Source organism: Diprion similis, chromosome 8, assembly GCF_021155765.1.
Source record: "Diprion similis isolate iyDipSimi1 chromosome 8, iyDipSimi1.1, whole genome shotgun sequence".
Lineage (NCBI taxonomy): Eukaryota > Metazoa > Arthropoda > Insecta > Hymenoptera > Diprionidae > Diprion > Diprion similis.
In genome coordinates, this window is record NC_060112.1 from 873,817 (window position 1) to 891,359 (window position 17,543).

Genomic DNA, 17,543 nt, shown 5'->3' on the forward strand with positions numbered 1-17,543 from the left:
CAATCGACGATAAACTTTGTATTTTTGTAGTAATTTCGCGAGTGGCGGTTGTCTATATTATCATGAAAATAACCGTATCATCCCACTAGCAATCAAAAGTTAGGTTGCTTTCTGTCATCAAAAATTATTACCACGCCAAACGTTACGGATCGCGTGACGAATAAATTCTCTCATGGTACAAACCTTCGTATTCCTCAAGGACAATAGAGAATTTCCGGCGATGCTTGAGCAGGCAACCCTGTTGCATCTGGAAAAGTTCTTACAAGTATCTCCTCAGCCCGTGGTGAAAAACCTAAAAGATATAGGCTAGAAACTGCATACGACATTGTGCAAGTGGATAAACACCACGATTAATGTGCGCAGCGATAAAATGTTGACAATGAGACGAGATCAAATTGCAACTTTTTTCTATCACACATAGACATGCTCGTAGCTGGAAGCTGCGTTGACCTGCCCACTTTCTACCGATACCTTTCGGTTACTGGGCTCACCACTGTCCAAGACAGATCGGACTTTCCCATGTTCCTCCTTGATTTTCTTGGGATTATCAAGGCTGACGTCGAGCCCGAGATTATCGTACGCAAAGACGTTCCTCCAGTGGGCGCTACTCTGAATAGTGATGGGATCACCGTGTGATGTGTCCTCGGAAACGGACCTGAAGGTCGGAAGGCCGCCGTTTCTTATCCCAGGCTGCACATCGACGGTGGTTACCTCAGGTTCGGTACTCTTGGTGAATTCGTTCTCGATTTGATTGAGACTACGACCCTTCGTTTCGGGCAATATCGTCATCGCGAATATCGCCCCGATCAGTCCAGAAGTGCTGAATATCCACATGGTTATCTCAAGGCCAATCGCTGTCCGCAGGTCAGGATACGTCTTGACAGCGGCGAAGGTCATCATCTGGGCGAGTCCCGTCGTCAGACCACTCAGAGGACCCCGGAAACGGAGAAGGTAGAGCTCCGAGGTCATCACCCAGGGCAGGGTGAGGTAGCCAATCATTGAAAAACCAACGTGGCCCCCGATGCACATCAGGGGGACCCAAGAGGGCATGGCGTACCTCATAGAAAGGGCGACGCCTGCGGCGAACACCGCCATTCCCAGACCGCTAACGCAGGCGAGCTGTTTTCTACCCACCGACCTGGCGAGACCCGCGCCAAGAATCGCGGCGAAGAGCCGGACTCCCCCGATCGCAACGCTCGCCGCGTACTCGTCGATGCTCACGCCGATGTCTTGGAGGACCGTGACTGCGTAGAAGAGGATCACGTATATTCCCGACAGCTGCTGAAGGGCGAAGAAAAAGAAGAGGGTCAGAAATGGTTTCCACACGTTCGGCTTGTAGAGTGCCTTGAGGAGGCTGCCTCCTGTCCTTCGCTGACTCTCCACGTTAGACTTGCAGAGCTCGCTGTGCTCCACTTCCGTTAAAAGCCCCGGACCCCTCAGCCACAGCAACGACTTTCTCGCGTCGTCCGTTCGACCCTTCGCTGCTAGCCAGGCTGGTGTTTCCGGAAGGAGTCTGGGGGAGATTTTCAATTTTATTCTTGTCGACTCTTTTTCTCTCCTCTCTGTTACCCCGTCGCCGTACTGTGCTGCGACTGAAATTTACCTACCTCACCAAAGCAAGCGACACAATCGCCGGGGCGATACTGATGGCGGCAGCTCTTTGCCATGTCGTCAGGGCACCGAGACTGTAGGCTATCAAGACTCCAAGGGAGACGACTGCCGGCCCGGAACTCGCCAGCCACCCGCGTTGTTCAGGGGCTGCGACCTACCGATGAAATTATATGAAATCGGACATGTATAAAAGGGACAATGAAGTACTATTTGAGGCTAGAACAGGGATAGGCCACTCAGAAAAACGTTATTAAATGTTACCCTACAGTAGTAGGCATTCCAGGCAAGCCTTGGCTAACGTAGGAAATTGAAGGTGCGTGTTCAAAGTCAACACGCCGCCTGCTTGAGAATAATAAAAACATTTCTTGAAAAGAAGGTTTTGACAATGCATGCATTGCTCGATAATAACATGTTGGCAAATTTAATTTTTATTGCATTCGTTAAACTTTGAACGCTTTTTTCTCAAAACCACTTTTTAATCAAATCGGGAGGACAGATTACTTAAACACCATCGCATGGATCGATTTGAAATTTAGTACAGTCGACAGTAGCTTCACAATCACATTCTCAATGGAAGTGCAAAACCCGTTTTTTTTCTATTTAATGTAAACTGTTTTTATAAACGATTTACTGCTTATTTTTAGGCCAAAGATCGATTCATTTCTTCCAAACTGCAACATTTCTACAAAATTTGATTAAAAAATAAAACCCTACGTACTTCCATAGGCAATAGTGTATAGATTATAATATTTTCAAAAAAGAAGAAGTTTAAAAAAAAACATGATTTCAAAGATTCGCTCTATCGTCGCCATTCTGTCTCAAAATGATAATACAATTTTTTTTTCATACTTCAATATGTGTTAAATATACCCTCTGAAAAGAAATCCTATTCCTTTTTCCATACTCCCAAAATGAATCGTAAAAGTCAGGCCGTTTTTTCGGCCGCTAGGGTGGTGTTACCCCTTCAAATTCAATGAATAATAAATTCACGTTTTACTGAATATGTTAATGTGTGTTAATAATTACCCTTTAGCTACTCGCATGGGGTCATTCATGCTCGAATGATTTCTTGTTATGTTTATATTTTGTAAACTAGAAGGCACGTGGCTTTCTCCAAAATGAATAATTAAATGAACTAACTATTGGATCTTCAACTAGACGCCTCAAAGAACGTGCATGAATTTTTTCAGAATTCTTGGAGCACTTAAAATCGCCAAAATACGGCTAAGAAGCGAAAGACCCCATGTAACAGCCAACGTATACAGCATGTGACAGGGTAAGGGTTAATCATAATTACTATTCTATACCGTAGGAATAAATTGATCAGGATGTGATTATAAATGGCATTTTGCTATTCCCGTGCAGCTAATGAATCGATTTGACAATATACTTTTCGAAAAGCGTTGGCTAACGTTACAAAACGGTAGTGGACAAAACAAGCAACTGTTACCAATCGTTATCACTAGGTATGCGATGCAAAAATTTGCAAAAAATGCGTTAGCTAATAGTTGAACAGCTCCTTAAATCACGCAACATTTTCACCAATACCTTCGTTGTTGAAGTGATGTATCACGTATTCAATGCAACTTGCAACACGTACGTCGGGAAATGGTTGAATAGACGTTACGTCTGTTTGTCATTATATTGAATTAGCGCAGTGCGCACGAAAAGTACGCCACGTAAGAAATAATTTCGTCCGAAATTAGCACCTCGGCTCACTTCGCGTAGTTATTCGAATGCACGTATAGCAGGTACGTCATACGATGAATCGCTACGCCTAGTTTCCAACAGTATTTACCAAGTAAATGTATGACCGTTGCTTGAATTATATTATACGTAGACTGATAGGGATGAGAAGTGATTGTCGAAGTGGCCTATACCTCGCTAACGTAGAGATAGAGCCCGTTGGCCATCCCGGCGCCCAGGCCGCTGACGAAACGGCCGGTATAGAGGAGCGGGACGTTGACGGCCAGGGCGATGAAGAGCCATCCAGCGGCGTGGGGGAGCGTCGCCAAGGCAACGACGGCGCGACGACCGAAGAGCTCCGCCGCGACGCCAGCGACCAGGGCGCCGATTGGATTCGAAACGATGCCGAGAGAGGCGACCCAGGAGGCTTCGGACTCGGTTGCAAAACCGGACTCGAGGAGCTTTGGAATCAGGACGGCGCTGAACCCCTGGGAAAGCCCAACCGATATTTGCCCGGAGTGAGCAGCCAGAGCGGCGAGGATCTGCAACAATTAGCAAAACGATTCTAATTTATACGTCTCTTGTTTTTTATTTATGCACATCTCCATTACTCGTCGAGATTTGTGGCAACGACGGGAATCACGCACGATCGTTACATGGACGACATTGACATTGAATTTGGCAGTCATGACGGCCAAGGATATTCGCGAAACTGAAATCCTCTGTTTGGCTTTGATTATACGTTAATGAATGCTGCTAATATTTGCGGCTTATATAACTCACTCGCTGTAAGCAACTCGTGAATATGACCGGTTGAACTTCTTTGCAAGATCGTTATCAGATTATGAAAACGTTCCCAAATTCATTCTAGGTATAAAAATGGAGTTAGGAAAAGATTTGTTCAGACAAGTGATGTCTGCTCCGAAACTAAATTATCATTTGAAAAAACATTAATACAGATAAGTACCCGGGGTGATTTTGAGGTGTTGCATGGAATGCCGATGGGAATGATAGAAAATACATTTTAGCCGTATAATTCGTTTGGAAAATTATATTCATATAAAACTCAGTTTTCCACTTACTGCAGGAAAATAGAAAGCAATTTCTTGAGATTTTACAAAAACTCGGAGTTTCACTTAGTGAAATGATAATTGGCATCTTGACACGTATGCTACCTACGACACGTGTTGCGCATCAGACCAGATGCCAAGTGCTAGAAATAATTCGGTTGTATATGCATGTATGTGACGTATGTATGAATATATCTGCTTGTCTGTTTGCCTTATAATTTCGAAGAAAAGCAAATGGCTAATTGCTTCGGAGAAAAGTTCATAGTATAATACATTGACTCTGCTCGATACGATGTACTTATATATACTGAGAGTATAAGACACCTGACGATGTGTATTATCCAAAAATATTTATTTTACCTCAATTTACTGTAATCCGCAGGAACAGAGACAATAAAATAAAATAATTCCATGTACAAAATTTACATTCCGAGTAATCCAAGTATAACCATGCATACATACAGAATATATTCCATATAAATGCATAGTGAGTATCGTATGTTATAGGAAGATACTTATATATGTACGTTAATTCAGAATTTTTATCTCGTTTCTGAAAAATACTTCATAGTGTGTAAATTACGTGGGAAAAATATACCAACTTATTTCAGTTTCTTCGCAGAATTTCTCGAATTAATTGTGAGTATGATCTTATATATTGTATATGAATATATATGGTCTTACATTACATGGATATAATAATCGTATGCACAATCAAATTGTTTTCACAAATTGTAATGGCACTTGTTTACATTGAAGCAACCGAAAACAAGACGTAAGCAAAGTCGAGACATTTTACGCATATTTCGAGAGAATTCGAATTCGGCAAAAATCTATGTTTACACCTTGTTCCAGTGCAAAAACAAAATGATTGTCCGAATCTGAAAGGACCCTTAAGGTAGGTATATACTAGCCTGAAAAAGTCACTTACGGTTGCTAACAGACGTGGACTGTGCATGGTGCCAAATAATCATGGAATTAGTGAAAACCTCCCTCGCAAATATATCTGTTATATACAAGTTCGTTCGTTCCAGATTTACAATAAATATATATTAGCTGATGATTGGGTTATTCAATTATTAAAGCTACAAAGAATTAAACACTGAAAACCTGTATTATCAAAGATTTGATACGACGGGCGAAATGCCTCGCGCCTTACTCTCAAGTAGTCGTCACCAGATCGGCGTTTCTAACCGAACTAATCAATTGTGGTGATACCTGCTCAACGCTACCGCGAGCTGAACTCTTCCGCTACCAGATATTTGCGAAAAATCAGTTTGATAAGCTGTTGATGGAATCAGACAAGTGGCGTCGTTGTAAACCAATCGATTCTACACGAGATATCGACAGAAGAGCGTACCTCGTATTGTTAAGGCTATTATCGTGAGGTGTTCTGAGAACAAATCAAATTTTAGTTTTTTTTCTCTGATGCAGGTGTATGCCTGTCAGATTTTATCAATCTCACCATCCGGATCGTAACAGTCCTATCCCTAATTTAGTTTCACATCAGTATCTTCAGATACGTTGGACTTGAAATTAATTGCCGCGTTCGAGAAACGTTTATGACTTCATTGACTACATACGTACGTCGACGATCGTTGTCTCGAGATGATCGAATCGGCTTTTTTTTAAAGCAGTGCAATTATCGACGAATAATTGTCTGTTGTCCCTTCATTTAAGAATATAATTATACGGAGATAATGCATACTTTGACGAGGCCAGAAGTTTCTGCGCCAATGTGCCCATTACTTTAACATTATAACCATTATATGAATTGATTCGATCTATCATTATAAATACTATTCGATATATCATATTATACGTATAACATGTATGATATGATATGACATATCCTTTCTTCACTTCTCCTGATAGCTCGAAGGTTAAGCGAACCTCGGTATAATATCAGTCAAGCGATCTACTGGTTTACATATTATAAACTGAACAACAAATTACTTCGAAATATATCAACGAGGATTTTTGAAAGTTAAACTTCAATCGATTTCATTTCATTGAGTTTGCACCGCCTGGTTCTGTTTTGTAATTGTTTTCAACCTCGCTTTTCCCTTATCATTACAGATCAGGTATCATGTTTACGTTTTCTCGCAAACAATGCGATGGTAACGCGTTTCTAGTGTTTGCTAAATTTTTTCATACACATGATTATCATCGGAGGAATGTGTTTCAGGCAGGTATAAAGAAGGTGGGGGAGGGGGAGTATCGACTTGATTATCTGGAGTAATACCATCGGCAAATTGACCAATTTATCACGATCGGAACGAAGAACTCGAATTCAGGGAATCGGTATTGTTGCATTTTTACAACGAATGAAAGAAAAGAAACTTTATTAAGGTGAGAAATATTGCAAAGACAGCTGCTCGTATGCTATGTGATAATAATTTACCGTTTGACTCAATGTTTATTCATCTGTGGCGCATTACACCTTATACTGGAGTCATCGCTACATCGAACGTGCGCTGATTGTGAGTAAGCGAAAACGCAAAGTTGAAAATATCTAATCAAAGTACGTGACCGTAGGTCTTTGTCTTTGCGAAACATCTTGCCTCGACACCTGAAAAGTACGTTGTTGCGGTTTTATGATGAGGCGAAAAACGAGCGTTACGAATGCTGTCTTTTAGGTACTACATTCGCGTAAATATTGACAAAACCATTCATGACTACCAGAGACATTTGTCAATTACACACAATATGCCGAACACTGGATTGACTCGCTTCGGAGCGCATGGATATCGACGACTCATCGACAAATTGAGCCAACATGCGTCGAAACGAAGCCAACAAGTGTTCATTCGTAGCCACGTTGCATCACGATAATTATCAAAACGGAATTATATCGTTAGACTTCAACGCTCTGTTTGGCCTGGTTCTGCGTTTTATTATGCAATTACGGATGAACAACGAAATACCATAACATAAATAAATGAATAAGCAATTCAAAATAAATGAATGAACAATCGGATAGATGAATAAATTAATAAATAAATGAGTTAATGAAATACTTACAGATTTGTATTCATTGATGTGAAATATCTTCCACCAATATTTCGCTTCGGCTATCATATCAACGAAGTCTCACGTCTGTGAGAGTGAATCTGTAAAGATGAATTCGATTATTCGAATGTAGGTATATCAGTTACATCAGATGCGTACACTTATTATAAGCGATCATGACATATGTAACTGCCATTGAATGCACGTAAAATGAAGAATGAACATTTTTCAGACATTTAATATACTTGTCATTGAGTACAGCGGAAAGATCATCCACGTTGCAGTTATCGACTTATTTAGAATAAGTATAGTGCAGCATTTTTCGCGCCATATGGAATACGAAAATAGCGTAACGGGACGATAAGGTCATGAATATTTGACTACTACAGTACGTATCATAAAGTCCAACTTTCACGAAAGCCTGGGTGGGGGTCAATATTTGGAATGGGTGATATATCGAAATTTCGAACATGCGAAAATAAAATAACGAATGATGAATTGTTCGAAATCTTGATTTTCGAAAGTGTCACTAATTAGAATCACCACTAATCAGTGACACTTTCATAAATCAAGATTTTGAAAAATTTCTTTTTCGATATCTTATTTTCACAGGTTTGAAATTCGAAATATTGACCCTTCCAAGTGTTGACCCCCACCCGAAAGCCTGCGGAATAAAGGAATAAACAATTCTGCATGGATAGCTTGTCACAGCAATTAAAGTGACAGTAGAATATTCGTGAGTCAGTCATGAGAAACGTAATTCATAAATTGATGAACCTAAGTTCCAAATTGAATAATGGTCCGGCTTAAGCCGCTGCGCTCGTTCGCCACTTTGAGGTGCGTTTAGGAAGTAATCAGTGGAAAAAAGAGTCTCATAACAAGTCACGAGTCACTCACCGTCCGTCACGTGCAGCTCGGGGAAATAATGACTCACGTACCGGGTGACCTGCAGAGCATATGACGGAGGTACGTACGTGCATTTCTGTACGATCACACTTCTACGTGCAATTTTTATTTTCTCATTACTCCACGTGCCCCGGGCCGTGTGTGAGTCGAACCCAGTTCTAATTTGTACCATAGAGATGGTTTCAAACAAAGCACCATAGGCTGGGAGCGTAATTTGACGAAGCTCTATCGTACGATTCATTACAATCGACCGCGCAACGGCATAGAATTGAACTTTCAAATCCGACGGTTTCCGGTTTCGCGCGCACCGCACACACGCAACCGGACACGTAACGAAGCGTCGCGGGTTGCATGCGAGAAGGCGAACTAGCAGAATCATCGCGAGACAAATCAAACCGTAAATACATTATATCGGGCAAGGCAGGTAAAATTGCGAGTGAATTTGAGAAATGAAATGATACCAGGTGTCGAGCGATATTGTTCGATTAAGTGTGCTTCGACCGGTGATTGTATAATGACTCGTAATGACAATGAGCGAAAAATGTATTTCTCAGTCAAAGGATTACCACTTTAGGAGAGGTGAAAAGAGACGCAATATGTTTGACGTGAAATAATTAATATTCCATTTATCAGACACTAGACACAAGGATTCGATTGTAATAGCAGTAAAACAATGCGGTAATAAATAATGAGAGCAAATTCCATAACATGCAACATTCTTTTGTTTACGTTTACACTACGAAACCCGAGCTGTGAAGCTATTGAGAGTTCCGCAAGCATCGACGAATGAATCATCCGGAATATGCCAATCAAATACTGAATTTAATAACACCAGGATTCGCTGTTGCTGAATTTTACATCATGCATAGATAATTTGTACCAATTGAAAAAGACAATTGTTAAGTGACAAAATTTTTTTCTCATTTCCATACTTTTTTCTACTTTATCTTTACAATGTGCAAACTTTCATTTGCGTAGAAAAATGATCAGACGACCTGGCACGGCGGTGTATTATTGACAGGTATAAAGGCGTATCTGTCTCGTAGTTTTACAACACTTTCTACTCAGGGCGGTCAAAGCCGCTGTGACGTCACGGACAAACGTTTCGTTCACGTTCGGATGAAAAAAGAAAAAAAAAAAATAGAAAAAAACAGACAACGATGGATAATCGCGGAACGCAGAAATTACATACTTTTAAAAGGAAGGAATATGAGAAACGGCGAAAAAGCAGGCGATTTCATATGGGCCTTCAATAACGAAGAACGAAATAATGCATATTAGGAAATCGTAATTCAACATACGTGAACAATTTCCCTCGGTGGCAATTTGCTGTGTTTATAGGCTTCAAGTATTCGCAATATTAATACACATAATTTTAGATTTATTTATTGGCACATCGTTGCGTGGATGTAATTGCGAAAGTTTTCAGTAGATTTCACGTTGTTCTGTAAGAGTGTTTGTAGCAGATATTATTACACGTTGAACTGATACTATATTATAGTATATAAATTTATAAATTTAAAAATAGATATATAAATTTTTGTCTTTGTTCTTTATTGGTACTTTTATTTCTTTGTTATATTAGATTCTTTTTTTAAATTTTGCTGCTGGATAATCGCAGTATCGATAATACGATTGAACACCAGAGTCGTTGTAATTTTTTGTTATTCCTACGCTGCAGTATAAATCTCTAAAAGTTTTTCTTTTCCACAACCAAACTGTAGGATTTGAATCGATTGTCGAAGATAGCGTAGCTACACTTGTTTGTTTTTCTCGATGTTTCACTAACTTCTTTTCTTCCGTTTTAATAACTGGGTAAATCCTGACTACCGCAGATAACTTCACTCTTTCGCAGTTCTTCCTCCTCGATCGTTGCGCTATTTGAATATCACGTGGCTCTAGTCCTCGACGATCGAATCGCCTGCGATTCGCTCCTACAACTCTTTGATCGCTACTGAGTCAATCGTACTCTTGAGTCGCCGATTTATACGCGGTAACGCTGCCACCGTCTCAAAACGTTCTCGACGTGTAGGCGGAGGTATTTGTGTATTTTATGCGTGTGTATAGGAGGAAAGACTCAAGCTCTTAAACAAGAATCGCCGCGGTTTTGCCATTGCACGTCTCGCGATTTTCAAATTTTCTGACCCTTTCATTTCCCGGGTATCGTCAATATGCAATTGTGACAAGGCGTGATAATCGTTCAATGAAACGTCAAACGACATTCGTCACAACGGTGTAAGGGTGTGTAAATTCAGCTACGACGAAAAATATCGCCATCCATTCAGCATCAAGAGAAACCAATGAACTGATTACGCCATTTTAAATCGTGCTGGGATGTTTACCATTTTGCTCGTTTGTATATAATTCATTTATTCTAGTCAGCGAACTTGTCTAGTAAAATAATACTTCCATCCAGATTACATATTCATATTATACGAAACACGAAATTCATACTCATCTTCATTTTGTTTCATTTTGTATTATTATTTTTCACACGATTTTCATTCCCATCACGTTGACGCTGCTACTGTAACGCTGCTGCGACTGCTTTAACGACGCTTGCATTGACTTGTAGTAAAGCGTTGTTACGTATGTTATACGTATGATGTACATCGACGCAAGTGACTAAGATCTTTGTTATTTTTCCACGTTCAGCCACGTTCTTTCCCTCCTCCAATTTTCTACGTCGCGTATAAAAAAAAAAATTAAAGTACAAACCTGGAAGCGAAGGGCTGAAACTTTCTGAGTTTCCATTCTCTCTCTTGGTGGAGGTCTCTCGGAAAGAGATGCGATGCACCAATGATAACCACGCGACATCCCGCACTTAATGATAAAAATAAGGCTGGCCACAACGACTCTGGGACACGTTCCTCTGTTGCTATTATTATAGGTGAAGTTTACCGCCGCTTAAGTGCTGCATAACATCGTTATTAATCGTCTCGCACCTGTAATGCATGCATGTATATCGATCGTCTCTTCTCGTTTAGTTTGCAAGTTCTCGAAGAGTAGAAACACGATGTTTATCTTTTGAATTCCAATTAGAGGGCAAAAAATCTCGGCCTAATGGCCAGAGAACCTGATGGAATCTTCCCGATAACGACTTACGTAATCAATTGATTCGGTTATCGAGCGAACGAGGATCCAGAATATTCTCACAAATGATTATGTTGTGTACCGGCTTATTCGCCTTTCGAGATATCTGCCTGGGTTTGGCACATTAGTATAAATTGCAGCCGGCCAGCTTCAGAAAATTAAAAAAAAAACCTAGGTTCCAGAATATTCACCAATCACGATTATGTATAAAGCTAACAACAAGTGCCACACCGGACTGACATCGTCAACTCACGTGTGGCATGTGGATGAAAATAGTGGTTTACGTTATTCGCAAAAGTAATATCTGATCAATCTTCAAACAAGGGACATCTGTCATCTCGTTGTCAAAAAAATAAGAAAAAAAAGGTGGCGATATTCGAAGCACGGAGCATTTTTGCTTGTATTTTTACACGCGCATGTCCATCAACGAAAGAGATGTTGTGAAAAAGAATACTGTCCACTCCCGTAAATGTAAATAAATTCGAAGAACCGTTTACTTTTCATCTACTTCGGCGTTGTTTCTTGATTCTTTTTATGCGCAGTCCAGCGAGTAGGCGCATGTACATACATTTACGCCGATTAATTGTTGCGAAAACACGAAACTTAGAACATGTATGCCTATGCATGTATTATACACGTAAGAGGTATTATAAGCAGTTTCAATCAAGAAACAAGTTTACTCAATTGGATAAAAAAAACGAAAATACAAACAATTTCTGATTGGATAGCTTCATTCTCTCAGCGTTCAGCAACTTGCGAACCACTCTTTGCAGTTGACTGTTCACGACTCCGTATTTCAACATGCAGAATTCTAGCTCATCGGTAGCCCAAATCGCCCAACGTCACGGAACAACAATGAGGTGTCTCAAAATTCACCGAGAGAGTTCAACGTTCGTCGAAAAGGTCGCCCGGGCTGCACCGCGTTTGTAGTTTGTTGAGAAACAAGTTCCAGGCTAGTGTTTTTACGACGGTCCACATACCTGTAATGTTTTCCTCATTATTTACAGCTCCGTGTTGCAGGCCGAAAGAACGACAGAAATTAACGTCGCCAAAGTAATGGCGTGCAAAGTGTGCGAGTTATATTATTTATACCATATAAAAGTCTTCATTCATATCCGCGTGTACCCATGCCTATTACGGACATCAAGCTTTAATTTAATGTTCCGTGTACGATATTACACAATCGCGTGTTGTCCGCGAAACAAAACGTAATTTGCTGTCGTTGAGGCGATGAAAAAATCTGCGCATGATTTTCGGAACGGAAGTCGAAGCGCAAAACTGTTCTTAATGATGGCAACGTTGGTTATTATAATAATACCAATAATCGTAGTGGAAGAATTTTCGCTACTTTTCACCCTTACGTAAGCTATTTCCGTCTTGGCAAAGACGTCGAAAACCGTTACAGTCATTTTTTAATCTCAACCACGTAAATACAAAGGGTTCGAAGACAAATCATCTGAGAGTTGAGAGAGAGTGCGAAACGAAGCAAATGACGTCGAAGCGCTTCATTTTCAAATGTCCTTCTTTCGATTCAATTAATTGCATCGCGTAGCGCATTTCGTTTACTCAAGGTACGAACCATCAACGACAGGTAAACAGGATTATGCCTGGATACTATCGGCGAGTGTGGCACACGGAGTGATTGCCACAATTGTGCATCGGGCCCGGTGCACTTGAAATGAAAGCGGTATTATAAATAAGGTGCACCTGACGCATAATCATAACGATAGACGACGAGGTGTCCCTGACCTGAGCAACGCTGAAACAAGGTGATGCCGGTTTCAGCCCTCACAGCAGCAGCCTGCAGTTCGTCTATGCTCGACTCAGTCACCGTTGGATCATTTGCATCCGTATTGCCACTCGCCGACTCATGTAAACAGAGCTGATTGCATCCCCGTTTTCAAATCGTGGCTGTGTCACAACTCCTACACCGATCGAATCATTGCTCATCGGATTTCCCCGGCATTGCAGGTATAAAAAAAAACGTAACCACCACCTCGACTGCATGAAGATTGCAGACGTGTACAAGGTTCGCAGGACCTGGAGCTGCGTTCATTGTTATGTCGACTGCTGGGCAGAACAACATGATCGTATCCTCGGAATTTGAGTAACAATAAACCACATCGTATCTCAAAATTTCAGTCGAAAACAACGTATCTCAGAATTTACGCCGACAACGTCGTACAATCTCAAGCCCAAATTTCGTCTGACGTCAGCGATTTTTGGCTCATTGTCAGCCACGGATGTGTATAATACAATTTCGACAAGACGACGAATTACCAGGCTGCAAAACATCTAATTTGCACGTGTGCCTGAATATTGCGCGGGTTGGTAGTGATAAGTCCAAGACCAAAAAGCAGTTTTACACGCAAGACATTACCGCTGCCCGAGGGAGTGAGATTCGAAAGACAAAAGAGGCCAAAAAATTAAGGCATAGGTATCAACCGCTCGGTGAATAATATCAAGTTACCGTCAAACGAAGGATACGTAAAAAAATTCTGAACCGCAACGCGATATTATAAAACTTCGATTGTTTAATTTCTCTTGTATATTTTCGACCATAATATAACGATTGCAGCAGCTTAAAATTTATTCTTATTTCTGTCCGTATACATGAAAAATATCAACACTCGCAACACCCGTGATTCACCGATACCAGCAGTAATCAGCTTATACTGGAATTAAATAAAAAGGACCTGTGGATAGGCGTTGCAATTGTAATTCTATTAAATTGTAATTGTAACACCGACGGACTTGGCCTAGAATCCCAGGCAATCGTATAAGGCGTCAACGTCTTTCCAGTCCATTTTTATCGATAACTTTACCATTTCCAGGAGTTGAGCCAAGGACCGCAGAGCGTGGCTGCAGCCGATCCTGGGCACGCGGTGTGGATGTTGCAGGGTATCGAGGAATATACGACAGATCTAGTTTCGCGGTCCGACACGCACTGGGAGAAGCTCAGGCGATTTTTTGGAACCCCGCCAGGCTGCCAAGTGTATAAAACACATAAATATATGAAATAAAGTAGAACGATGCAATCGAAAAACATAACGACTCGAATTTCACTACGAGAGAATTCGATTATCAATAAATTTATACACTTTCCCACAGTTCCCTGTTGCATAGGTAAATAATGCACGTATTACACATGCGTATATACGCTTCCGCTTTATTTGAGTATGCACGTTCTACTAAATTCGTAGCAATCGGTATGAGAAATCGGCATACCGTGTTGCACAAAAAATTTCAAATGCTGGACCCGCCCCTCAGTTCTATACAATGATCCCGATCACAGGCCGAGGATAGAAAGTATCGACCAAGTCAGAGCGGTGGGACACGGCCACGTTCAAGTTCGTGCGAAATTCGACGAAAGCCATTCGGGACTTCATTTCGTTCGAAGGACATTCGTACTCAAACAGTTCTCAATTGATCAAATTTTCGCACCACGAGTAGAGGTTACAGGTAGAGGTTTCCCTGTCGTTTTCCTGCCTTGGATCAAATTCGAACGGTTGTTAGCCGCTTCGTTCTGTCGTTTTTATGTCTCATTTTTAATTCATTTCCAACGCTGTTCATTCTAGAATATAATATCCACAAACGTTAACGTACATATATTAGCATCGCGATAAACGCAAACGACGGCGAACTGCCGCCTGGAGTGGGGGAATAACAAACATGTATGTACATAGGTGTGATTCAGGGCAACTTCCGGCCGGCGGATTAACCTATTTCCGGAGCGGGGTAAAAACCTTGGACCTTATTTCCTACGACGAGACACATCGATATTATACGAAACAGACGTGACCTCCTGCCGAGATCATGGCCTGGAGATAAACGACCGCGATGGCAAGAAAGGCCCCGCCGGTTAATTATGCTCTTGTACTCTTCGATAAATTGCTCGGTATAATGAAATTCTGAAATCAAATTAAATTCATCCCGTACACCAATGGACTCAGTTTCGGTGTACTATTTCTTCGGACGATCAGTCGATCCACTAACCCATATTTTATTTACTTCTCATCATTATATTCCTAAATATTCACCGTCGATATTAAATGCCTCCCAGCATTTATCGTGCAGCTGATAAAACTGCAGTTTTTAATGCGTTAAATTTAACCTTACTTCTTGTTGAATTAACACCTGTCGAGATGTAAAACAATAACACACGTGTTAAAGCTACACAACATTTCGTATACATGAAAGTAACACGGAACTGTGAGTAGACCTTCAATAACCAGGTCAATTCGTGCTCTTTCTCTCTCTCTCTCTCTCTCTTACCCTCCATCTTTTCGTTTTGTTTTATTTTTTTTTTCGTGTTTTTTGTCCGAAGCAACTGAGTAAACTTTTTTCTTTTTGTGCAATCGTTGCTTTTTATACAATTTTCCGTAGTTATCTTATCGCTCAAAATAGATAGCATAAATATACCTTCGCGTGCCTGAACGTTTCGTCAACGCGATACAAATTTTTCTGCCAAATTGTATGCATTCGGGGAACCATCTAAATGGGCTATAATATGTGATTGCAATTAGTTTCACCCGGAAAATATTGTATATGGGGTATTCCGCACCAACTCGACCAGTGTTAAACCCCGAACATCTTAAAATCATTTTATGTTTTTTTCTAACAATCCACTCGGTAAAAAACGAGACTTGAATTTTTTTCAAATTTTGTTACTAGGCCGCTGATTTTTTATAAATATTTACAGTCGATTGCGCATGCCCATTTTTAAAAATCTGAAAAAATTCTGAAAATCCAGTGATTGACACAACCCCCCCCCCCCCCCCCCTCCCCCCACCCCCCACCCGCCCCACCGTTAGGGAAAGCGTGGGCCGAATTTTTCTTCTATTTTTTGATCTCGCAATTTGGAATTTTTTAATTTTCAACCCAAAATGAACACAGGATCAAATCGTAATTGTTAAATAAGAGTCAATTTACTTGTAAATGTTCGGTTTCACCAATTCGATGATGCGCCACTCTAGTTAGTAAAAGATATCTACTATTATACCGAGAGAATGAGGCGAATTTCTGATCTTCTTGAATCGGAGTGGGACAGTTTAAATATGGCACCGTGATTATAATAATCTTGGGAATTAGGAACATGCACGCCGCCAAGCTCTATTTCCATGCGCCCAACAAATATCGAACATTATCATGAAATTATTAAATTCGGTACACTCTCTCGGTGTAATAGCAGATATCTTTTACTGACTAGAATGCCTCTCATCGAATCGGTGAAACCGAACATTTACAAGTAAATTGACCCTTATTTGACACTTTTCGATTTGATCCTGTGTTAATTTTGGATTTAAAAAGTTCAAAATTCCGAATTAGGTGATAACAAAATGGAAAAAAATTTATTGAGAATTTTTTCAGATTTTTAAAAATGGCCATTCGCAATCGACTTCAAATATTTATAAAAAATTAAGGGTTGAATAAAAAAATTTGATAATTCTACAAAATTGAATAAAAAAATATGTAATGATTTTGAGATGATCGGGGTTTAACACTGGTCGAGGTGGCGTGGAATACCCCATATATATAATATATATATATATTAGGGTGGGTCAAAAAAACCGACTATTTTTTTTTTCACTTTGTACTCTGAAAAATCGGTTGCTATACACCTCTAAAAAATACTCACCAAATATGAGCTCTTAATTTTGATAGGAAGGTCCTCCGCTTTATAGTTTTCCATTTGTCCCTCAGTATTAGAAACGAAAATTTATATCTCTCTATTAAATGTTCGTTAAAAAATATCTCTCCTCATATTCTTGTAGGAAATTGAACGCTCTACAAAAAAGGTCTCGTGTAATTTTTCCGTAAACCTCACCGTTTGAAAGATATCAAAGGTTGGGGTTCGATTATTTTAAGATAAATTTCTGTTTTGCTTATGAATTTCATAACTCGTTAAAAAACAAATTTTATGAAATGCGCAGTCCATAGTTTTGTAGGAAATTAACTATTCTACAAAAATGGTCTGTTATGATTTGTCGATTAAATTAAGCGTTTCAAAGATATTCATCGTCAAACTCCAATGGTTGCAAATTTTAACAGTTTTTGATTGATAATTCAGAAAATTTTAATTCAGTCTATGAGTTTCAGGGAAATTTATACGAATTTGAGTTTCTATCGTAAAAGTAACTATCATAAAGAAGTTTTTTGTTCGAA

At 40.1% G+C, this 17,543-nt stretch overlaps 1 protein-coding gene across 4 annotated transcripts; it reads right to left on the bottom strand.

Annotated features, from left to right (window-relative positions):
• Positions 1 to 231: 231 nt before the first annotated feature.
• On the bottom strand, positions 232 to 14,221 carry LOC124408805 (facilitated trehalose transporter Tret1-like). Of its 4 annotated transcripts, none has more exons than XM_046886010.1 (5): positions 9,587 to 9,774; positions 7,392 to 7,480; positions 3,492 to 3,839; positions 1,608 to 1,765; positions 232 to 1,513 (listed from the first exon to the last, which is right to left on the bottom strand). In XM_046886010.1, exons 2-5 carry the CDS (start codon positions 7,446 to 7,448, stop codon positions 412 to 414), a joined length of 1,665 nt encoding a protein of 554 aa, XP_046741966.1. In that variant the 5' UTR covers positions 7,449 to 7,480; positions 9,587 to 9,774; the 3' UTR covers positions 232 to 411. The 4 variants fall into 4 exon arrangements, with proteins under 4 accessions (XP_046741966.1, XP_046741967.1, XP_046741969.1 ...); XM_046886011.1 differs by lacking the exon at positions 9,587 to 9,774 and adding an exon at positions 8,277 to 8,467; XM_046886013.1 differs by lacking the exons at positions 7,392 to 7,480; positions 9,587 to 9,774 and adding an exon at positions 14,204 to 14,221.
• Positions 14,222 to 17,543: the final 3,322 nt, after the last annotated feature.